Source organism: Neofelis nebulosa, chromosome 5 (genome assembly GCF_028018385.1).
Source record: "Neofelis nebulosa isolate mNeoNeb1 chromosome 5, mNeoNeb1.pri, whole genome shotgun sequence".
In the NCBI taxonomy this organism is placed as follows: Eukaryota; Metazoa; Chordata; class Mammalia; order Carnivora; family Felidae; genus Neofelis; species Neofelis nebulosa.
This window is the reverse complement of record NC_080786.1, coordinates 99,731,166-99,755,250: the sequence shown is the minus strand read 5'-3', so window position 1 is coordinate 99,755,250 and position 24,085 is coordinate 99,731,166. Positions and strand designations below refer to the sequence as shown.

The window sequence follows — 24,085 nt, the reverse complement described above, 5'->3', positions numbered from 1 at the left end:
CTGACTTTTGGTCCTCTGCACTCTGACACTGCAGAAGCATGGCTTCTAGGGGTTCTAGCTGAAGGACTTCTGGGAGAGGGTGACCCAGGTAGCCCTGGAAGATCTGATGTAGCCACCAGAGGGCAAGGGCTGGGAGGAGAAATAGGTCCCAGTCAGGAGCAGGCTGAGTCCAGTCACAGTACATCACCTTATCGTGTCCCTCCTCCTGCTTCCCTCCTCCCTCATGTCTGGTTTCCTCTAGCCCCAGAAGCCCCTGACAGGCCCACTATCTCCATGGCCTCTGAGACATCTGTGTATGTGACCTGGATTCCCCGTGGGAATGGTGGCTTCCCAATCCAGTCCTTCCGTGTAGAGTACAAGAAGCTAAAGAAAGTGGGGGACTGGATTCTGGCCACCAGCGCCATCCCTCCTTCCCGGCTCTCGGTGGAGATCACTGGTCTAGAGAAAGGTAGGGGTCCGGCCACTGTCCTACCTGGTCTCCTAGTTGTCCCCCACCACTCAGAGGAGAGTCAGAGCTTTGGAGGCTCTACTCTGTGCTGGTCCTCCACCTGCTATCTTGCTCACATTGGATGCTCTTGGTGGTGTCCCCTCCATCCTACAAGTCCTTCCTTCTCTGTCTCTCCATAGCGGTCCATAGCTATCCCCTCTGGGGCTCCTTTCCAAAAAAGATGGGAGTTCTTGTGTCCTTTGGGAGCTACCCAAAAGACCCTACCCTGGGTGTGCTGGGGTGGGTGGGTCAGAAGTGTTTCCCAGCTCCTGGGTTCAAGTGAGCGGCTCTCACCAGGCACCTCCTACAAGTTCCGTGTCAGGGCTCTGAACATGCTGGGGGAGAGCGAGCCCAGTGCCCCTTCCAGGCCATATGTGGTGTCCAGCTATAGTGGCCGTGTGTATGAGAGGCCTGTGGCAGGCCCTTACATCACCTTCACGGATGCTGTCAATGAGACCACCATCATGCTCAAGTGGATGGTAAGCGACCTTTCACAGACTGCAAAGGGGAGAGGGGGCTGAGCTTCATGATGACAAGAGCTGGCTGCTGCAGTGGGGGCAGGAAGCAATCACTTTTCTATACTGCCCTTCTTCTAAGACCCCTTCCTGTATTTTTTCACAAAGCCTTCCTGTAAGTGGTCACCTCCCAACCCCCGTGTACCTGGGAATTGCGCCAGACTGACTTATCCTTACAGTACCCAGGCAGGTTCAGAGGGGGCTCAGATCTTTGGAGAAATGTCTGTTCCTTATCTCCAGAAGCTGGGGGACCTTTAGGCTAAATAACAAGTGATTCATAGCATTCCCCAGAAAGGCTTGGGGAGTATCATCAGAAGTATTTGCCAGACTCCTGCAGTGAATTTTTAAATCCAGGCTGGGGTAAAATTTCTGTCCACCAGTGGGTCTGCTCACATGAGGACTTCTCTGCTCCATTGTCAACTTGTTTCTTCTCCCTTCCCTATAGTATATTCCAGCAAGTAACAACAACACCCCAATCCATGGATTTTATATCTATTATCGGCCCACAGACAGTGACAACGATAGTGACTACAAGAAGGATATGGTGGAAGGTAAGAAGCACTTTGGGGACGCGGTTTTCTCTGTTGGCAAGGGTGTCTAGGTGTTGATGAAAGTTTAAAACTTGGGCATCTGGGTCCATATCATTGACTCCTGCCATGCGTGGGGTCATCAAGTTCATAAATCCACACGCTTCCTTCCCTTGGTGATGGGACCACAGGAACTTGGGTGGCACCTAAAAAATTCCAATAGTTCTCCTCCACCTCATTCATGGCACCAGCCCAGACACACACCCCTGTCCAAGCCTGACTGCGATTGCTTCCAAGTGGACTAGGTGGTACACATCACCACGTGTGACTGACTCTCTTGCTGCCTTTTCCAGGGGATAGATACTGGCATTCCATCAGCCACCTGCAGCCAGAGACCTCCTACGACATCAAGATGCAGTGCTTCAACGAAGGAGGAGAGAGTGAGTTCAGCAACGTGATGATCTGTGAAACCAAAGGTGATTCTCTTTAGGCTCTCTACTCTCCCCTGCTATTTTTAGCCCACCAGGACAAAGTCACTGCTCCATGTGACATGCTGGTCATGTCTTCCCCATGAAGACTCCTTATTGTCCAAATACCCCTAAACTTTGTCATTTTTAACTCTTCATTTGCCTGTGCCTCAAGTATGAATTAGGTTGCCATGGTGATGGCTTCAGGGAACTTGGGAATTAATTCATACATGAACTTATGGAATAGAACCCATTCTTAAGGTTAGAACTTTCTATAAACACTATATTCCTATAAAATTTGGTACTTATATTGATTGGTTTACTTATTTTAATTACAACCCCATGAGTTAGGAAAGAAACTGAACATCAGGAATTGATGTATCTTGACCAAGGTCCTTTAGTCAGTTAGGGGTATTGAGCACACTCTGGGTCAAGTTTATCTAACTATAAGCCCAGATTCTTTCCTGCACTAAAACATGTTAAACATCTTCACTGAAAAGCTCAATATTTCCACATTGGTCAAGTGTTTAGATAACACCATTTCCATTTTGCAAATACTGCCAAGTGTATAACCCGAGTATATTGCAAAGAACATCATCAAGAGAAGATTACAAAGGAATAGGAACAGAGAGAAGAAAAGAACCCATTTTCCTTATGTGGACAAGATTCTCTTTCTAGCTTTATGCTCTTTCAGTCAGTTACTCAACAAATACTCAGTGCCTCCTGTGTGCACTCCTAACCTCTTTTGTTGTGCACAGTGAAGGGAGGGGGTAGACACAGGACTTCTGGCTGTGCATGTATCAGGGGACTCACACAGAGTACCCAGGGCAAAGAGAGGCTTCACAAAGGCTTCGCACTGGTCTGGAGGGATTGACTCTTCAGGTGACTGAGAAGGGAGTAACCCGGGGGCAGGGCAAGCCTGCACACAGCTCCAGGTGTTTGGAGGGTGTGGGAAGGAGGACGAGAGAGAGAGAGAGTGCTCAGGGAATGGCCAGGGATGGCAGTGGGCACTCTGGTCATTGAGAATTCTGCGGCTGTGAGGTTGAGAAAGCTCACAGGTATTTCTGCAGGCGTGGGCAGATGGGAGAGAGCTGAGAGGTAAGGTAGAAAGAAGGGACGAGATTGAGTCTCTTAAGTTTATGTATTTAGAGAAAGAGAGAAGAGACAGAGGATCCCAAGAGTTTGGTGTAGGGCTCTAACTCATGAACCGTGAGATCATGAGCTGAGCTGAAATCAAGAGTCGGGTGTTTAACTGAGCTACCCAGCCGCCCCGAGTTTTAGTCTCTTTTGAGGCTGTGTGTAGGACCAGGGGTTGCTAGCATGTCAGGGCTGGGAGAGAATGAAGAGAGTTCAAAGCAAACCATGAGGTGTCCGGCATAATGTACACATGGGTGATATTGCCATTTATTGAACTGGGGAAGCCAGAAGAGAAGCAGAGTCCACGAGAAAGGAACAAGGTGGAACCATTCGGTGACTTCCTGCAGCAGATTCTTCCGAGATGCTGAGAGAGAAGCAGGTCTCCCAGCAGGGGAGGGCCCTGGAGTATTTGGCAGTCGCTGGGACACAGGCTGAAGTCATAGGAACAGAACAGAATACAGGATAGAGCCTGGAAGGGATTAGAAACCCTCGCAGATCTGAGAAGACAGAAAAATGTAAGCAGCAGCCTTCGGAGAGGTAGCGGGAAGTCACCGCCTGTGCTGTGGGAGAACCCAGGGGGAAGACGGCTCTGAAAGGGAGTTCTCAAGGTCAGGCACACCCTGACAATAGCACAACGCCGAGGAGGAGTCACCGTCTTGTCACTGAGTTGGTGTTTCCCAACTACCGGCTGTGCTAGAGAGTCCCTCCATCTCCTTGCTCTAGGCCCAGGCTCAGACTTGGCACTTTGCATCCCTTAATCTGCCCAGGAATAGCAAAACCATGGGTAGGATCTTCCATTCCCAGTTCTTTTGCTGGTTTCATGCATCCTGTTTTTAGATTTTCTTCCAAAAGTTCACCAGCTGTTCTTTGAGAAAAGCCCTATACCTTTTCTGCCCAGAAGACCCATTCTGAGACCAGTGTTTGGGTTGTATTTTGAAGTAGAAGGTTCAGATGCCTTCTGCAGTAACAAATTTCCCATCAGAGGCCAGTTCAAAGCTGAGCTTGGATACCACACTCATCTAATACAGAGTTTTGAGGCCCTGCCTTATGAGCTTGACCCCATTTCCCACACCCGTGGAATCAGGTCTGTTGATGTTTCCTGTTTGTTGTGAGAGAAATGTGAAGGAATCGATGCTGAAGTGTCTCGTTCACAATTACAGCCCGGAAGTCTTCTGGCCATCCTGGTCGGCTCCCACCCCCGACTCTGGCCCCACCTCAGCTGCCACCCCCTGAAACCATAGAACGGCCAGTGGGCACCGGGGCCATGGTGGCACGCTCCAGCGACCTGCCCTACCTGATTGTCGGGGTCGTCCTGGGTTCTGTCGTCCTCATCATCGTCGCCTTCATCCCCTTCTGTTTGTGGAGGGCCTGGTCTAAGCAAAGTGAGTGACCCTTCAGCACCAAGGGGAAGGAGCCTGGGGAGGGGAGGAGGGGGCCTCCCAAGAGGCCAAGGAGGCCTCCACCCAGGGCAGGTTGGAGATGCCCTGCTTCACATGCACTAGAGCATAAGCTCCTGGGTCCCCCACAGAGCTCGGAGAGATAAGAATACATCAAGCCTGGGCCCTTTCCTCCCAGCTCATGGACCCTGGTGGATGCAAAGTATGAAGTGGAAAGTGGTCTGTCCCCTCTTTTCTGGAACTCAGTACTTGTCTGGCTTCAACTCCTTTTAAATTCTGAAGCTGCTGTTCTGACCACTTGCTCAAGTTGAAAATGCACCCCACACTTTCCCTGCCCCCTCTCTCGGTCTGTAGATGCCTTGAGCTTTCCCTCTTGTCCTGTTGCTAATTTCTGCTTCAGATGACAACACATCGGGCCAGCTTGTCTCATTCAAACATTGCTTCTTCTGTTGGCTCACCGCTTCCTTCCCCAAACCTGTGCCCCTCTATCTCCTCACCTTTCTCCCCAATGAAGAAAAGAATCTAGATGTTAGGAGAAGTGGGTGACTGGAAGAATATGTTCTGAGAGAAAATATTTTCATCCCTATATGGTCAGAAATTTTCTGAGATTTCTATGGTATTGGAGGCTGCCTTGAGCTTCCTTGGCCTAAGCATACATCTGTCCTTCTGTCCTTCCAGAACATACAACAGACCTGGGTTTTCCTCGAAGTGCCCTTCTGTCCTCCTCCTGCCAATACACTATGGTACCACTGGGAGGACTCCCAGGCCACCGAGCCAGTGGGCAGCCCTACCTCAGTGGCACCAGTGGACGGGCCTGTGCCAATGGGATCCATGTGAACAGGGGCTGCCCTGCCGCTGCCATGGGCTACCCAGGCCTGAAACCTCAGCAACACTGCCCAGGGGCGCTTCGGCAGGTAACGTAGTCCTGGGAACGCAGACAAACAGGTGCGGGCCCACACGGGGGCATTGGTGGGGGGCTGCCTCCTGGGGCTCCCTCCCTCCTACTCTTTAATCCTGGGCTGCTGTGTCTGGCTTTCTTTAGTCAGGAGCAGCTCATTCTGTTGAACACGGAACAGGAAAGTTACTCGGACTGTGATGTGACCTTTTCGTTACTCTTTCTTTTGAACAGCGGGATGACCCCAGCAGCCTGCTGAAGCAGACCGTTCTTGGCACTGGATATGACCCCCCCAGTCACCAGATTCCTAGGTAACTGGACCCTCCCATCCCTGCCTTCCCCTCAAACCCAACCTCAGTCACTGAGAGGAGACGGGGGACCCACATCTGACAACCTGCTCAGCTGGACTCTTCTCAAGGTGTTGTGTTTGCAGTTATAATGCCCTTTCTGCTCTGAGGCATAGGTTGGCCTCCAGAAATCTGTCCTTCACTTGGCAGGCCAGAGTTGCACACATGGAGTTGGCTTTGTCCCCAGGCCTCTGGACACCTGACTGCATGTCCTCTCATGCACTCAGGACTTGCATGGAATAAAATGGAAATAGACTAGAATCACCCAGAGAAGTTGTGATACGACAACATCTTCATGTTCAAAGGGCACTAGTCCCTGCCCCATCTGAGCCCTGACCAGCCTCAGGGCAGCAGCCAGGCACTGGGAATACAGGCCCACTCCACCCCCACCTCACCTCTCCATCTGGTCTCGTGCCTGCAGGGGTCCCAAGTCTAGCCCAGAGGATGGCTCTTTCTTATATACACTGCCTGATGACTCCACTCACCAGCTGCTCCAGCCCCACCAAGACTGTCACCACCTCCAGGAGCAGCCCGCCCCCACAGGCCAGTCAGGCATGAGGAGCGTACCCCAGGGTCCTGGGCTGGAAGCAACGTGGGACCCTCTTTTTCACCAAGGTTGGCGCCAGGGGCAGGGCTGGAAATTGACGAGGTCGGGAATGACCTGAGGGAGGCAGGCGTCCACAACCCAGAAGTGTCCTAGAGAGGTGGCCTGAAGTAGAGTCATCCACAGTTTTTCTGTGGGGGAGACACAGCCCCACAGATCCATGTGGATGAACCAGCTGGGTCCACGTCCATCTTGGCAAGCTGTGTCCTCAAAGGCCGAGAAGAGAACACGCTCCCATTTCAGAGAAAGAAGCCCTTTCGGTCTTGCGTTTCACGACCATTCACAAATTCCAGCTGCCTCTCCTCACACCAAGAGGCGTTCCCTAATCACCCCAAATACCTTGCTCTGTTGGGTCTTGTCTCTTAATTAAGGAATGAGATTATATCAGTCATTAGGAAGCCGAGTTCTCACATCATCATAACTCTGCTTCCACAGAACTTTTTCTCCATGAGCCTCCATGCATGACCCCTGTCCTACCATCTTCCCTCGTGCCAGGCTCTTGGGAATCAGCACACGCTGGTTGCAGTGAGGCTGGTTCCGTTGGCTAACACTCCTTAGCTTCCATGGTAGGAATGGTCCGTTCGCATGCAGATCCTAGACACCGTCTCTGGGAGATAAAATTCTAAGACCGGCATCATCAAAACTGGACACCATCTGGGGTGGGATTATGCCCAGAAATCCTACCATACAGGTAGACTAGCCACTTGAATCTGGAAAGAACAGGGCTCTCTCCCACATTTCATGGCTCAGCTGACTTCATCCACCCCAGGTTACAGGCTAAGTAGTCGAGAGTCTCTGTGGTCCCACCACTGAAATGTGTAGGTGGGACATGGGCAACAAGTGGCCCACCCCATGTCTCTGAGACCTTAGAGGGAGCATAAATGTCATTGTCACAGTTGTTTCTGTCTTTCTCTTAGGGGTAGTATAACCAACTCCCATCACAGAGAGAGACTGACCCAGTACCACTGATTCCTGATCAGTCTGGATTTTAATGTTTCCCACTTTTCTCTCCCCTCAGGGCCCCCGTGCTGCTTGGGCCTTGTCCCAGTTGAAGAGGTGGACAGTCCTAACTCCTGCCAAGTGGGTGGTGGAGACTGGTGTTCCCAGCACCCCAAAGGAGCCTACACAGGGCAGGAGCTCGGGATACGGCTCTCCCCCAGCCCACCATTGCATGTATCTTTTGAAACACCACCTCCTGCAATTTAGGCAGAAACCAATATCCCAGAAAGACTATATATTGTTTTTAAAAAGAGACAGAAAATTGGTATTTATTTTTCTATAATAGTCATATTTATATATTTATGCACTTGTAAATAAATGTATATGTGTTTTTATAATTCTGGAGAGATGTAGGGAATCCTACGCATTGAGGTATGAGAAGGGAATCAAAGAAGCCCCAATACAGGATTCAACCAGGAAAGAGTAACATAGACTGAGAAGGCAGCCCTTCCCTAGAGCCTCTGTCACTGCCCAGGAGGCCGCAGAAGGCCCCCAGAGAAGCTTGCGGAAGGAAGAATCTTAGCACACTGTTCGTGACAACGATGAAGGAAAAGCAAGGGCCCCACTATCACAGGCTCGAGACACTCGTGAAGACGGCTGGAGCTGGTACTACAGGAGATGTTTTCAGAAGATGCCCACGAGAATGGACTAAGATGTGTATAGTCCTACAAGCATTAACAGACCTTCCAGAATCAATCTGTGGCAGCATATCTCTGTAAAAACAAACACTGTAACTTCTAAATAAATGTTTAGTCTTCCCTGTACCGCTCAGCTTAGTCACATATGAGTCAGCATCCTCTTCAAACATTAGGATACGCTTTTTGAATATTTGAAGAAAACCTCCACTCGTGACATTTTTAGCTCTGTCAAGACAGAGCCGAGACCTGGAAGAGGTAGGAGACGTTTCATTTTTTGTCTTTTAAAATACTGTGTCAGTAAGTGTTTCGTCCAAGAGGGAAATTGTGTGAAGGAGGCAAGGAGAAACAGATTCGCAGTCTCTTACTGACTGGACTCGAGGGGAGGCTTTGGTCTTATCGGAGGAATGAAACTTCTCTTTTCTCTATAGATACGTGTGGAAGACTACTTTCTCCAAAATACCATTTAGTTAAGTGCTAGGCTGCACATGCACGCGTGGTGCCTGATAAGATCCGCTTTCCTTCTTTCCTTCTTTCCTACAATAGACCAACATTGCCAGAGGTTGCCAGACCAACATTGATTTTTAAACAGCCAGGGAGTCAAGATTTACTTCTGTACAGCCCTGGGACCAACCTTGATATGTGCAACTGGCACTAGATGGGGGCTGAAGCTTTGCAGTGAAAGCGCTAGCACTCCCATTGTTCTCGTGAGGGAAAAGTATTTTCTAGATTGAAGGTAAGTTACAGATGAAATGCGGCTTGAGACACTTAATCTGGTTAAGAGTCCCAGAGCCAGACTCCCCACGCTCTAGTAGATGCCAGAGGGAGAGACAAGATTCTAGGACAAGCGCACCCTCTGCTGGCCGGAAGAAATAGTGCGCCTGCTCTTAGCTTGCATGCTTTTTCCATCCAATAGCTAAATTGGATAAAGAGCTCTCATCGAGATGCAACATGATCTTCAGAAAAGCTGTATTTAAAAAATATTTTAAGAAACAAAGTGAAGGCCTATAAGGAACATGGAAATGATAGAAGAACTAGCATGTAAGTTCAGCCACAACCTTCACTGAGGACATAGAAGTCACTTCCCAGAGTGGGACAGAGCCAGTGCTCTCCATCTTTACTCAGTCCAGGGCCTCTCAGATCTGGACTGTAACTCACCTCCTAGCTTAGTGGCTTAATTTTTTTTCTCTCCTTGATGATCCCAAATAGCTGTCAAAGTGACTTTTGGTGAACTTTATGGAAGTGATACATAAAATTGCTTTCTATGCAGCCCTGGAACCATAACAATCCTGAATGACTTTAGCTCCCCAAAAAAGTCCTAGGAAAGAAAAAACACTTGCAAGGCACATTAAATGAGATAAATATGTGTATTTACCTCAGCCAGCTGCAGGAAAAGAGGAAAGGCTGTGAGGCCTCTAAATTGTAGCCTAGAAAATGAAGTAGCTTATAAAATACACTGAAATTCAATATCTATTTCTTCAGGTTAATTATTATAGTGCCTTTTAGAAGTCTGATTCAGCCCGCAAAGGCTGTATAATTTACTAAAGGAGGAGTAAGATCTAGAGGGCAGGCGCTGGTAGGGGTGCAGAGCCCCGCCCAGGGCCGACAGGCCTCTCCAGGCATGGCCGTCCTCTGTGACAAGACAGCCAGACTGAGCAGCAGTGGGTAACTGTGATGGAGGGGCTGCGCTCTATAGCTGCTTTTTCTCCCAGTTTTGGTTTGTGATGGTACTATGGACGAGGGTTCAAAATTGCCAAGTTACATTAGCAGTTGGACTCAGTGTGGACAGATTTTGGCCTCACTCTCAGAAATAAGGCAGCCTTTTCTGAGACAGAGGCAGAGGCAGAGAACCGTTCGATCAGGGAAGCAGGAGTGAATGGAAAGTTATTCACCCACAGCTGAAGCTGAACTTCCCAAAGACTCCGATGCTATACATAACTATAGATTCAAGACTGAGTCTGGAGTCAAGTAGAAATGAAACTAAAGCTAGCTATAGGTCTTGTCCAATTCAAAATAAAAACTGAGGGTTAACTATACTGCCTACTGGATAAAAGCCTGAATATTGTGGACTTAGTGATGGTTTAGTCCAGTTTGATTTGGGAAAAACGGTAATGATCCTGGTTGGTTTTACAGAGTCGAAAAAGTCATGGAATCTTTGCCATGGCTCTCCCACAGACTCTAAAGTCATTCTTGCCGCAGTTAGAATCACAGAACTTCAGAATGGGAAAGAGACTTAGAGCTTATCCAAATCCTTCATTTGTTGGATAATAAAATGAGGCCCAGGAAATTATGTAACTTCCCCTGGCCCTCACTACCACCTAGGGCATGGCGTCTCCTCGGAGACCAAGCACTTGATCCAGGCAGTTGCTCATTGTGGTAGCTGGGTGAGGAGCGGAAGCCCGCAGCCAGACAGCCAAGCAAGTGAGGCTGGAAGGAGCCCTGCCTCCTCAGCCAAGCTTCAGATGGCTGCGGCCCCAACTCACAGCTTGACCGTAACCTCTTGAGGGACTCCATGCCCAAAACAGCCCGCTCAGCAGCTCCCAGATTCCTGACCCTCAGAAACTGGGTGAGATAAGCAGTTTTAAGCAATGTCTGGGGGAGAAATTTTCATGCATCAGTAAACAGGTAAAACCCTCACGAGTAGCACTTTTTAAATGCTTGAAAGGCGCACACAGTTTAGGGCATACAGCAGAGAAAATGATGGAGGGTGCTCTCCAGTAGATAAGCTACCACCCCACAGACAACAAGCACAGACTATTCGCGTCTCTTAAATAGGAACATGAAAGAATCTTTGAAAGGAAAGGAGTCCTATCTAATTTGGGAGACAGATCAGGCTAGTCGCAGGTTAGGAAGATTTGATGTTGCTGATCCATCTGCATGGATGCAATACTGCCTTCCTCACTGTTCCTTCTCTGTGACCAACTTCTATTCTGGGACAGCTCAATGGGATAGCTCATTAACATGGACCCACAGAACACTGGATCTAAAGTGCTATGTTCTCCCTCTTACTAATGGGAATCCAAATATCACATCATTCTTAGATGGGTACAGCCATACATTCCCATTACCACTTACCCCCAAACGGAAAAGGACACTCTCAAATTAGTTCAGAACATTATGCACAATCAAAAGTGATTGTTAGAGATGGTCTTTCAGCGTTATGTAATCATTCCTTACTTCTGGATCTACATTAGAAATAGGAAAAATGGCATAGGACATGAGAAGCTATGGGCATACCTAGAATACTGTTAGAGCTGCAAACATCTACAGAGAAAAGCCGCCTTGTTGACCATTTTGCAAAACCCGCTCTTCTCCATTCAGAGCTGAGCAGTTTGCTGACGCGAGGGGTGATTCAGGAAGCTGGGCAGTCTCCTGCTTCCTGCCAATCCAGAGGGATCTGTTCTGTCTGTCTGCATTTCCTGCATCCTGAGCTCCCAAATAACTGCTCTGTGAAGTTAACAATGTCAGAATCCTAATTTGCATTTCTTATGCTAAAATACTGTTGGCAGAATAGTTTGTGCTTTTCTTTTTTCATCCTCTCAGAGAATACTTAACATCAGAGTTTATTTTCCAAGGATTGAAAAACACAGATTTTCTCACAAATTGCTAGTTTTTCCTTGCTGATGGCTAAAAATTCAGATAACCAAATTTCCCAAAACAGGATATATCACAGATGCTGAGATACAGCCTTCTCTGAGACTCCATATTCAATCCAGTAGTTTCCAAACAGATCTAAAATGGTTCAGTTCCATGGGAAATAAGATGTTGGCTGCGGTCATCTGTGCTAAGCTAACCAAATTGGAGAAAAATTATTCATACTATATAACTGGCTCTGGTCTTAGACTTTTAGATAAGACTTTAAAATAATAGGATTGCTGCAGGCAGCAAGGAACTTCTCTGGTAAGTTGTATGTCAGAAATCTGGGATGTATTGGAGAAAAAAAGCAAACTCAAAGGCCCATGGGCTTCATCTCCTTCTCTTGTGGAGGCTGAATGGGTGGGAGAATAAAACCACCTTTCTTACGCAAAAGAGCGATCTCTTCCTTTAAGGCCAAGATCCTTTCTGCCTGGACTTGGATCAGTTCAGTGACCTTCTTTCTCGCCACAATGTCTGTTTTCCGAGGGCCCTGGAAGGCATTGCCCTGTTGAAAGAAAACACCTCCCTGCTTTAAGCATCATTTGGAGTGTGAAAAATTCCCCATCCTAATGTTAGTAGTGCAGACCCTACCGTCCATTTAAACACCATTGCTCCTTAATTTAAGGGGCCTTCAAGTCCTCCACTGAAATTCCACCATTAGAAATGTGTTTCTTTGGCCTAATGAGTAACTGTTAAAATGCAAGTCCCATTAAGCTAGCTATCCATCATTCCTACTGAGGAGGGCTCAGCACTGCAACCATGAAAGACAAGGCACTTCCTTTTTTTATACAGCCTATATTTTGTTTTCCAAAAAGGAAATCTCTATTTCCTCATATGACTCCTCCCCTTGTCCAGCCAACTCCTGCTCATGCTTCAGACATCACTTTTAGGGAGGCCTTTATCCTGTGGACTAGATAAAGACTTCTTGTTCTATGTTCTTTCAGAACATCCCTCATATATCATTGTGACTATGACATTGAACCTTCTGAAACTTCTATTTGAGACTCCTTTTTTAGGATTCAAAAAGTAGCAGTTTCATATGGTTCAACCTAAATGCCTGTTTGATGCCTGTCTTGCAAGATCCTGTGCCTGTAAGAGAGAAGGCCGGCGGGCCTCCATCTCACTACCCACCACTTGTCCCAGAGTCTGTTATAGAAGTATGGGCTCAATAGACTTTGAAGGCACATTAAAGGGAGGAAGATAGCGGGGCGCCTGGGTGGCTCAGTCGGTTAAGCGGCCGACTTCGGCTCAGGTCATGATCTCGCGGCCCGTGAGTTTGAGCCCCGCGTCAGGCTCTGTGCTGACCGCTCAGAGCCTGGAGCCTGTTTCAGATTCTGTGTCTCCCTCTCTCTCTGACCCTCCCCCGTTCATGCTCTGTCTCTCTCTGTCTCAAAAATAAATAAACGTTAAAAAAAAAAAATTTTTTTTAATAAAAAAAATAAAGGGAGGAAGATAGCAATTCTCTAGTGTCCACTCTGTGCCCAGTGCTTTCCATGTGCTATCTCATGTACCCCTCACAACTCTGAACAAGCTGTTATTCCAGTTCACAGATATGGACACTAGACCAAGAGATTCATTAAACTGGGCCTTGTTACTATATTCCTAAGGATTTGAAGCAGGGTGAGAACTGGGTTACCGGAAGCCAAAATCCCATGCTTTTGTCCATTACCTCTATGGACTCACTTCATAGCTAAGTGGGGGTTACTGTTACCCAATACCTTCTGCCTCTTCTCCCCTGCCCACCTTCACTCTATGGGCTATAAAAGCTAAATATGCCTTCCCCAGTTTCTCTTCCATCTAGGGGTGGCCACATGGATATAAGCAGAAAACACTTGCTTTCGTAGTGAAAGGGACCTGAAAGGCTGACATTTGCATTTGGACGTGAAGCTTTGAGCTGAGGCAGCCATCATGTGACTTTGAAGGAAATTTCAAAGAATCACAAAGAATCAGAGGTATTGGCCCTGGTGTTACAGATCCACTAAGCCTAAAACCCTCAGATGTCTTCTCCAAACTTCTTGTTAAGTGAGGAAAAGAGCCCCTATTTTCAGCTACTCTCCATGAGGGCTTTGGGCCACTTGTAGCTAAACTTATGCACCAGCTCATGCTGTCATCACTCCTGGTGTTACCCCACCTAGTCACTTTGAAGTCACCTTAACATTCCCTTATTTTTCTCACCGTATCCACTCAAAGTATGGCTATTCTTACTTTGAAATGTCCTCTGACACTTTTTTGTTCTTGCCATCTGTATATCCCAATTCATGCCTAGATTGTTGGAAGAATGATAGCAATGGAGTCAACTTTGGAGGTGGACAGTCCTTGGTTTAAAAACTAAGCACCATGCAAAAACAAAAAACAAACCAAGAAATTAAGCACCATGCATTAGCTCTGAGCTAGTTACTTAACTACTCTGAGCTTAGGAAAGTAATATTTTGAGAGTAGTAGTATGAGACAGCTTATGTAAAGAGAATGTACATTTACATGTACAATGTATTACTTTATTGCTGTATGTATACCTATGTGTAAAAATATGTATATAAAGATATGTATATGCTATGTAAAGAGACATATACTATTAATTTCCTTTCCCATTCAACCAATCTTCTACTCAAACTCTTCAAACTCTTTTCTGTCCAACATGTCTAGACTTATCAAAGCACATAAAGTCAACAAAATGTTTATGACTGCTTATTCTGTGAAGGTCTTGTTTAGGCATTAACCTTCTGGAACACTATCTTGTTCTTCACTCAAAAAGTCTTGCGTGGCTAAACGGCCCTTGATACTCAGATTCCAGTCATCCTCTCATACTGAATCTCCAATTATTAGCCTCCCAAGTCCTCTTACTAATTCTTTCTTCTAGATTTGTGCTTGGACCAGTGATTCTTAAACTCTAGCCTGCATCAGAATCATCTAGAAGGCTTGTTAATGTAGTTGGCTGGGCGCCTCCCCCAATGCTGCTGATTCAGTAGATCTGCAGATGGGGCCCAAGAATCTGCAATTGTAGCAAATTCCCCAGGTGATGTTGACACTGTTTTTCAGGGGAACACACTTGGAGAGCCCTTGGCTTAAACCATTTCCAGTATGCTTAAAGAAAACAAAACAAAGAAAACCAAGAGAAACAATGGGCATTTTTGCAGATACTATTATAAGAATATGACACATATATTAAAATATGTCCTATGGGTCACCTGGGTGGCTCAGTCAGTTAAGTGTCTGACTCTTGGTTTCAGCTCAGGTCATGATCTCGTGATTGGTGAGTTTCAGCCCCACATCAGGCTCCATGCTGACAGTGCAGAGCCTGTTTGGGATTCTCTTTCTCTCTCTGCCCCTCCCCGCCTCAAAATGAATAAAAAACTTTAAAAATAAAAATCATTTAAAATATCAAAATATGTCATGTATGTGATAGGTTGCTAGAGGGTACCTCACCTAGGTGAACCTTGAATCAGGTGAACCTGTATTAAATAAGAGTTATCTACCATATACTATGTATTATGTCAGGCTGAATAAGAATTATGTAAGAACAAGGTGAAAGCCATACAAAGTAACAAGTGTTTTAATAAAGTAATGTGAGATCATACAATTAAAAATACCCACTTTAAATCAAATGAAATAAATATTGGAAATGGGTATTTAACACCAAATTTAGGGATTATATTGGTGTCATTTGTACCTAAATCTCATCTCACCAGGGCCAAGACAAACCCCATAGGTTAATACATATGTAAATTCATGGCACCCAAATGGCATACAATAAAGCCAGTCCCTCAGACTCACTTATATTGTAGGTACCAGCAACTTCATGTCCTCCGGGACCCAGGTGGGCTGGACGTGGTCTTGAGATCAAAATTTGTTTAAATGCCAGTACTTGATAGTCTTGTGAATAGTTACCTTTATAGAGTTTCCCCAACTCTGATAAAGGGTCTGAAAAGAAGTAACATACCTGCTGGTTCTGTAGTGTATTCAATCGAGAATCAAGTTTCTTCTTTTCGGTACATAAATCATTCATCTGATGAAGCTTTTTGGTGTGTTCCTTTGTCTTCATCATCAGCTCCCATCGTACTTGAGCAATCTTTTCCTGCCAGGGCAGGAAGATGCAAAATGGATTAAGTGAATAAGAGATGAATTAGAAAAATGCATGTCCAGATTTGATCAAAACCATTCAACAAACATGCATATGGAAAAATTTAATCAGAAATCAATATTAAGATGCAACCTGGGCCAACTGCCTTGTCTCTGGTTTGATTAGAGAAAAGCAGAATGTAGGTATGCTCAAGGATCAAAGTAGGTAAAAATAAGATAGATACCGCTTTATTGTTGAAGAATGAAATGAGTGTGCATACTGAATGCTGCTACTCATTATTTAAAAAGAAGAACATTAATTGAAACAGCAAGTTCTCATATATTGTTCTTTTCCCAGTCTCGGCCCATGATCCTCAAGGTAGCCAGCTTGAATGGCCATAGGTCTCCTAATGGCTTTCTTTGTTCTCTTACTGCTTCAAAAAATTATTTTAGATTGCCCCTATTATCTCCAGCATTCCCCTGAAAGGAACCAGTCCCATTGACATGAACACTCCAGTAATTTGCTTCTTCAAAGCATTGTGGTGGATCTTGAATAGCAAAGATGAGACAAGATAGCACTAGGAACCTCTTCTCCTACCCTGTCTACGGATGAGGTAAAACTGGAAACTGGAGAAGTCACAGTGATCTGGGGACTTGCAAATTTTTATAAAAGCTCCTGTGTTTGAATCTGGCTATAACTGGGGCACTGCCTCATCTCATAGCTCAGGCAACAATGTAGGCATTAACATCTTCTAAGATCCTACCAGCTAAATAGTCCATACCTGGTTATAGAATTTATTACTTAGAGATGTTTTCTAATTTCCAGATACGAAGAGCATGCAAAAGCAATAGGGAATAATATAATTGGGACCCTCAGAGCAGAGCAGTTCCATCTCTAACACTGCCAGAACATTTATTTATACATTAATGTAGACCTCAAAGTGGCATCTTTGTAATCATCCATGCCATTTTGTCATCGTATGTCCATGTACTTAAGACCCCAAAACCCAGTGCTGGTGTTTTCACTAGCACAAGATAGGCAAGTCCCTTAAACTAAATGAATGGTAAGGATGCAAGACAGGCTTAATATCATGGGGGAGCCAAGTGGGGCTCACAGACTCATCTCTGGCTGCACAGATGTTTCACGGGAACCACTGACAGCATTTCTTGCCTCAACCCAAGTTCCACCAAGTTGGGTCACCTGTCCTCCCATCCGTTACCTCCCACATCTTCATTTCCTTTGCATTTGATAGCTCCTTTCGAAGTTTTTTGATCTTTAGCTCTTCAAGCGTTGTATTCACAGAAAGTGTCTGAAGGGCTTCTAGGTCTATCACACGGCCAAACTTGCTGATCATTAGCCGACGGACCGTTTCTTCCATTTCTAAAAGAAGACATCACTGTCTTAGGTTGTTCAGTAGTTTCATGGTTATTAAATGAACAATACCAGTAACAACAACATTCTATAGAACAACTTTTGCAAGAGGATGGTAAAGGATTTTATGTTACCAGTTGATTTTTCCTGTGACTCTTTACCTGCTCCTTTGCTCACCTACAATGCCCATTCCTGTGTTTTCACCTACTTGAAAATCCTGTGTAAAGCAGACTCAGCTTTCCCCGCTGGCTTACATGCTATGAGGTGTCCCTCCGCAGACTGTTAATGGGCCCCAACTAGAGTAGAGATGCTTCAGATCTTTTTTTTTTAATTACTGATCTCTATAGCATCTAGTGTTAGGAACAGAGCAGGCACTTAGAGGAAAAGTTCCATCCTACTCCAAGTAAAAATTAAAGTCACTGCAGTGGTTCATGAGGCCTTACAAGGTCTGTCCTGCCCCTGTGATCTCTCCCCACCTCCTGCCCTATACTTCTCTCCTCATTAACTGCAGACACACTGGCCTCCTGTTTGCTTCTCAAACATTCCAGGCTCACTCCTTCTCAGTTCCCACTGACTGAAATGCTCTTCCCAAATAACCACATGGCTCCCTCTCCCCAGCCCATTTTCTGAAAGCAAGTTGTGAGATGGGTAAAAGGCTCATTTCCAATACACTCAGTCCTGAAGTGGTAACCAAGAGCAGGTCTTCATCCTCTAACCAGGGAAAACCACACCTTAACCAGGTAAGCCATGTTTCCAGGGAGCAGTTCCTGGCCCCTACTCACCTGAGCACTCTCCTTTCAATTCCTTCTTAATTTCTCTTCTTAGCAATGATTTCCATCTAACATGCAATATATTTTACTTTTGTTTACTGCCTTTTCTCAACATGAGAACACTGGAACATCTGGAGAAAATTCCATTTGTGGGGTCTGAGCTCCCCCAGAAAATAAAATCTTGTAACAAGACTTTCTCAGTCACCAGACTGTCCCCTAAGTCTGAAGGCTCGAAAGTATAATGAGATGGTACAATTCTGCTACAGTGCAGAAGTTTGTATTCTGGTATCATTGTTATGACTGAATATAATGGTGTAACCACGGCTGCCATTGTGCCCTATCCAGGGAGAGGTTATTCACTTCTATGTGAGTAGGGTTCCCAGTGACTTGTGTAATGTGGTCATGATAATCATTGATACAAAAATTAAGGTTAGAACATTTGCACATGTGTGCTAGCCTGTGGCTGCCTGCTTGGCCTCTCAGTAAGAACTTTGACTCCCTTCAGCTAATGCCCTTTCTCAGGACAGCCTCATGTACTAGGACACGGACTCTGGTCCTTGCCATTCTCTCTGTGGAACCAGCCTATGCCTTTCTCCTACTCAGGCCAGCTAGTGTTCACTAGAGACATAAAACTTTCTGGAATATTTACCACATGCATTCCCCATGGCTTAGAGCTGTGTCATCCTTGGAATGGAGTGAATGAACATACCTCTTCCCATCACCATGTTCTAGACTCCCCTCTTCTTGCCCATTGGGTCTGGGGAGGAAAGAAGGCAACAACAAGCCAACTGTGGTGTTTCTCATCACTGCTAAGCCTTTGCTTGCTGGCTTACAGAAAAGGAACCCATTCTTAGTTCTACTTTCAGATTCAGATCAGTCTTTAACCAGACTCACAACTTGCTTTTCAGGAAATGGGCCGGGGGATGGGTGAGAGAAGAACTGAAAGTTGCTGAAAAACCTTATATCACACAGATTATTCCCTTTTATTTCCATTCACATTCTGAAAATTTGAATACCTCATTTCATCTTCACACATTTTCCCAAACTGAGAGTTACCCAAAGGGAAACAAGCTTCTTTCCTTGTTTTTATACTAGCTTATTCCTTGGTTTGATGAATAGCACTTTCAAATATAAACAATATTCATGAGCTACAGAAGCCAGAGGAATGTGAAGTACATGAGAAGGCCTACACCTAAGAAAACTCTGTGTCTCAAATAAGTGTTATTTAAACCTGGAGTCTTAATGTGTATTTTTTTTAATTTTATAATCCAGCCACCCATGAAGGCAGAACCATCAACACTCATTGGAAACTGGCCTCTACAAATCCAAGCAACTTGGATTGGTTGACCAGTTGACCACCATAGTCTTCCCATTTTTTCTTTTTCAAATTAAAAAATATAAATATAGTTCAAATGTGGTAAAATACACAACAGAAAAACGTATCATTTTAATCATTTTCAACTGTACAGTTCTGTGGCATTAAAGTAGTAAAGTATTGGCAATATTGTTATTTTTAAAGTTGGAAAATTCACAACTTACACTCATGTTCCATATATCAAATACGACAAAAAGTATTTTTTAAAGGATAGTACTCTTTATACTGTACATCTTATAGTAACCACCTTAACTCCAGATAGATTAAAAATGCAAATATGAAGAACACTAGTAATAGAGGAAACCATAGACAAAATATGATCACAAAACAGGAAAGGATTTCTTAAGACCTACACATAGACACAATACAAAAAAAAAAAACTTTGATAACATTAACTATATTAAGATTTTAAATGTCTATATCCCAAAAAAGATACACTAAACAAAGTAAAAAAATCAACTCACAAACTAGAAGAAATTTGAAATGCACTTAATGGACAAAGACAGAATACAGAAAGAACTCCCCAAAATCAATAAGAAAACAAGAAATAGAAGTAAAAAATAGGCGAAGTATATAACAGACAATTTACAGAAAAGGAAACACAAATAAATGGCAATAAATGTATGCAAAGATGTTCAACCTCACCAGAATCCAGGAAACATGAATAAAAACCACAGTGAAACACAATTTAACATCCACAAGGCTGGCAAAAAAATATTAACACTTGACAGCATCAAATGTTCCTGAGAATATAGAGTCTAGACAATTCTCACACAGTGCTGGGGAAGAGGAGAGAGGCAGGAGTGAGATAAAATGGTACAACCACCCTAGAGGGCAACTTGGCAATATATAGGAGAGCTGAAAATGCATAATCCCCCTACAAACCAGAGACCCCGGTCCTGGGGATTCACCTTCTCACATGGGCAGGGAGAGGTGTACAAGAAAGTTTACTCTAACTCCGTAATCACAAAAAATAGATATACCCCAAATATCCATCGACAGAAGATTGAAGAAATAAATTCTTTCCAAGTCCTATAATGGAATATGGTAGCAGCAGTTAAAGTGAATAAATTATCTATAGCAATATGGATACCTCTCAAAAATTGGTTTAATAAAGTGAACTGAAAAATGATATGAACAATATAGTACAGTTATAAACATGCACAAGATTCCATATATTATGTGTGGATACATAGATATGCATGTGTACTTACCTGCCAGTTGACCCTGGGGAAGGAGATAGCAGATAGTATCAGAAAGAGAAGGGGATTAAGTTGTCCCTTCTATGTTTTAATTTCTTAAGCTTGGTTGTTAACACACAGTTACCATGTTACTCTATATTTCATCATGCAAAAAACCTTTTAAACTTAAGAGAAATAGTTTCTATGATAAAAGACTCATTCTTTTAAAACAAGAGGGGGACGCTTCAGTGATAGGAAGAGAGATGGCAGCTAGGAAGACGAGAAGGTGTTTCCTTGCTCTCAGTGGTTCTGATTCTGTGATTATTACTGTTTTCAGAGTTGGAGATGGTCACTTAATAGTTCCTTCTCTTATCAATAGATAGTGCTAGATAAACCATGGGCTTAGTTACTCACTGCTTATAGTTTTTGCCATCTCTCTCTTTTCTCGGATAAGCTGTTTACGCCTCTCCCGGCATTCTTTGTTGAGTTTTTGCTGCTTGGAATTTTCCTCATGCAGCTGTCTGATTCGCTCTTGCAGCCGTCCCAAGGAATGGTTAGAAAAGACCAAGGTTCCAGAAAGATCATTAGGTATTTCTCCAAACACTATATGCTCTATCTATCAAACAAACAAAAACAAAACAAAAACAAAGACCGAATGAAATGTAAGATCACAGAAAGCACTTCCTTCTCTGTCCCTTGTTTTAGGTCATTGCCTTTGGACTTCTATCATTCCCACTACTGAGTAAAGGAAAGCAGGAAGTTGCCTTCAGATAGTAAGCCACATTATGTCCCTTTAGAGACAGCAAATCTTCCCACAGACTATGCCTAATGTCTACTGCATAACCAAGGAACAAGCATTTCAGGGTGGGGATATTAGACAAATTGCTTTATATGGCTAATCTAGTTTGGGTCAAGTTACACAAAATATATGTGAGGCTGATCTAAGGCTTCCCTTCTAAAATACAGCTTTCCCTCTTTACCTGACAAAAGACCTGATAGGCCTTTTCTCTGATATGTATCTTTGCATTTAAATGTAAGTTGTAATTCAAATAGAGTGTGGAAATGGGCAAAGAGGGAAAAAAGAAAAAGGACGTTTTTCTTTTGTCTTGCCCTTCCTCATTAACAAGCAGCTGTTAAGATAATTCTTGCACCATTAGTTCTCATCTACTTAAAGATGGTGTGAAAAGTGACTTGTACACGAGATCCAAGATTTCAACTTCTAAGACATTTCTTTCTTAAGTCATAGGCTGGCTATTCCGAGCACCTGGCTGGCTCGGAAGAGCATGTGACTCTTGACCTTGGGGTCGTGAGTTCAAGCCTCACATTGGGTTTGAGGTTACTAGAAAAATAAATAAACTAAAAAGATAAATTAAAAAAAAATTGAGTCATAGGCTGCTCATTTCATCAGACTGAAACAATTGGACTTTTGAAGTGATAATGGGCCATAGGGAAATGCCTGTGTTTGGCTATTACTCTTTCATAATCTGAGAATGGATAAGAAAAGTTAGGGTGTCATTATTCAGGCAGAATTCTCGGCAAAGGACTGCACTTCTTCCCACTAGTGATCTGTGAATCTTTCCTGGAAAAGCCTGGGTGTGGTGGCTTTTCTGCTCAGATGGGGTGGGGCATCCACTCCAGACCCATCACCTGGTGGAGCTTGAGGGGAACCACAACGAGCAGTTCATTCAGACGCTGCTGCTTCTCTCGTTGGTAAGCTTCCAGGGCCTCCTCCGCTGCATTCAGATTAGTTGCCACAATTTTTACCTGTGGAAAGCCCCATGTGTGAAATGTGGGCAAGAACCAGCAAACACATACCTCAGGTGATAAAGGAGGACATCTTGGGAGATGAGCAGGACCTGGGCTGTGATTAAATGAATGATCCCAGTTTGCAGCCCAGAAATGTATGTTATTTTCTTTCTGCTAAGTCATGATCCACACCACTTTTTCAATCATTCCTATATCCCCAAGGTTGTAAAGGTGTTGTGAATAAAAGTTCAGAAGGCCTATCCTCATGTCCCTTTATTTGCTGCATGAAAAGCAGCACTTGGCTTGGAATGTCTTTGTCAAAATGGTGGGAATCTCTTTTGGCCATAATGACCTCAATATATGAAAGGAAAAAAGTCCATTTAAAGCAACAAAACTACTAACTAAAGCATTCATAAAGCATGTTTTTCATTTAAAAAACTTGAAAATCCTCCAAATCATTTCCTATTTGCAAGAGGAGAAACAATTTATTAAAAATATTTGTGAATATGATTTAAGCGATGTGTCTCTAGAAAAGAGTATCTAAGAGGGAAAATGAGCAAATAAGGCGGACATCCCTCAACATAATAATACCAGTTTAGCTGCATGGTCTCCAACATGGGATGCACGCACCCCAGAGGGTCAACAAAGTGATGTAATAGGGTACAGAAAGACCAGTTTCCATTCCCATTTATTTTTATCTTATTCTTTTTCATTTCTGTGTTTGTGAATGTTATCTAATGTACAAAATATATTAGTACAGTAATTCATGAATATAATTTGTAAATAAATGTACATTTATTGTGGGGATACATGCTCCACAATTTTCTTTACATATAGAAGTATGTAGTAAACAAAAGTTTAGGAATGCCTGGGGGGCTCCATTGGTTAAGCATCTGACTTGCTTTTAGCTCAGGTCATGATCTCATGGTTTGTGGGCTTAAACCCCTAGACACCATGGAGCCTGCTTGAGATTCTCTCTCTCCCTCTGTCTCTCTGCCCCTCTCCTACTCATAGGCACACATGTGCACATGCACTCTCTCTCTCTCAAAATAAATAAACATTAAAAAAAGTTTAGAGGTCAGTGATTTAGATAAAGGAATCCAGTCTTCAAAAGAGCAACAGCTGCCACCACAAATACACTTGAAGAGGAAACACTTAAAATGTAATACTTAAAATGTTTCTTCTCTGGAGAGAAGTCCTAACTTAGGTCATTGCTATGACATGGCAGTACTGCAGCTGGAAGGACAAAAACAGCATGTTGGGAAAGGATAAACAAGTAGGCACACAACCATACTTTTTTGGATAGTGTATCATATTCCTTTTTGAGGTTATCGATAATTTTCTTTTCTTCAACTAAGGACTCCTCAATGTCCAGCCTTTTCTCTCGAAGTTGAAGGGCCAGTTCAAAAAGACCCACATCACAATCTGAAAAGACAGTCAAAATTAAAAAGAAGCCCCATTGCTACAGAATGTGGTAAGTTTAGAAGTGTAGACTTTGGAGCTTCAGAATTAATAATGACCAGGATGCCTGGGTGGCTCTGTCGATTAAGCATCTGACTCTTGTTTTTGGCTCAGGTCATGATCTCATGGTCCATGAGATTGGGCCCCACTTTGGGATCCATGGTGTTAGTGTAGAGCCTGCTTGGAATTCTCTCTCTCTCTCTCTCTCTCTCTCTCTCTCTCTCTCTCTTCTGTGCCCCCCCCAAATAAATAAACTTAAAAATAAAGAATTAATAATGACTACACTTAGGGCTCCATTGTTCCAGGTGGAAATTATTAATAGTATAAGTAATCATGATAGCAATTATGATACAGTATTGACATTCTGAGCAGTACTATGAGCCAGGCTTTCTGTTAAGCCCTTTATGCACATTATCTCACTCAAAGCTCATAGGCCCCTGCAAGGTAGAAACTGTTGTTCCTACTTTATAGGTGAGGA

General features: G+C 44.2%; 2 protein-coding genes and 1 long non-coding RNA gene across 12 annotated transcripts in view; 2 read left to right on the top strand and 1 right to left on the bottom strand.

Annotated features, from left to right (window-relative positions):
* Positions 1-8,139, top strand: part of BOC (BOC cell adhesion associated, oncogene regulated) — a 72,611-nt gene extending 64,472 nt beyond the window's left edge. For 7 of the 8 annotated variants that reach the window (XM_058731401.1, XM_058731400.1, XM_058731395.1 and 4 more), the window contains 9 exons: positions 242-448; positions 785-966; positions 1,448-1,553; positions 1,883-2,005; positions 4,294-4,515; positions 5,209-5,444; positions 5,660-5,736; positions 6,194-6,387; positions 7,395-8,139. In XM_058731401.1, coding sequence (XP_058587384.1) covers positions 242-448; positions 785-966; positions 1,448-1,553; positions 1,883-2,005; positions 4,294-4,515; positions 5,209-5,444; positions 5,660-5,736; positions 6,194-6,387; positions 7,395-7,582 — 1,535 coding nt within the window. In that variant the 3' untranslated portion in view covers positions 7,583-8,139. Of the gene's footprint in view, positions 1-241; positions 449-784; positions 967-1,447; positions 1,554-1,882; positions 2,006-4,293; positions 4,516-5,208; positions 5,445-5,659; positions 5,844-6,193; positions 6,388-7,394 lie in introns of those variants that run through there. The other variant, XR_009262178.1, reaches the window with a different exon arrangement.
* Positions 8,140-8,593: 454 nt separating this feature from the next.
* LOC131512544 (uncharacterized) lies at positions 8,594-15,284 on the top strand. The gene is made up of 2 exons (XR_009262177.1): positions 8,594-8,746; positions 14,874-15,284. It is a non-coding gene; the product is annotated as an uncharacterized LOC131512544 (long non-coding RNA).
* The window catches only part of CFAP44 (cilia and flagella associated protein 44), a 158,351-nt gene continuing 145,823 nt past the window's right edge, over positions 11,558-24,085 (bottom strand). For 2 of the 3 annotated variants that reach the window (XM_058731393.1, XM_058731394.1), the window contains 6 exons: positions 23,441-23,571; positions 22,048-22,164; positions 20,815-21,016; positions 16,923-17,083; positions 15,584-15,718; positions 11,558-12,151 (listed from right to left, as the gene is read on the bottom strand). In XM_058731393.1, coding sequence (XP_058587376.1) covers positions 11,960-12,151; positions 15,584-15,718; positions 16,923-17,083; positions 20,815-21,016; positions 22,048-22,164; positions 23,441-23,571 — 938 coding nt within the window. In that variant the 3' untranslated portion in view covers positions 11,558-11,959. Of the gene's footprint in view, positions 12,152-15,583; positions 15,719-16,922; positions 17,084-20,814; positions 21,017-22,047; positions 22,165-23,440; positions 23,572-24,085 lie in introns of those variants that run through there. The other variant, XR_009262176.1, reaches the window with a different exon arrangement.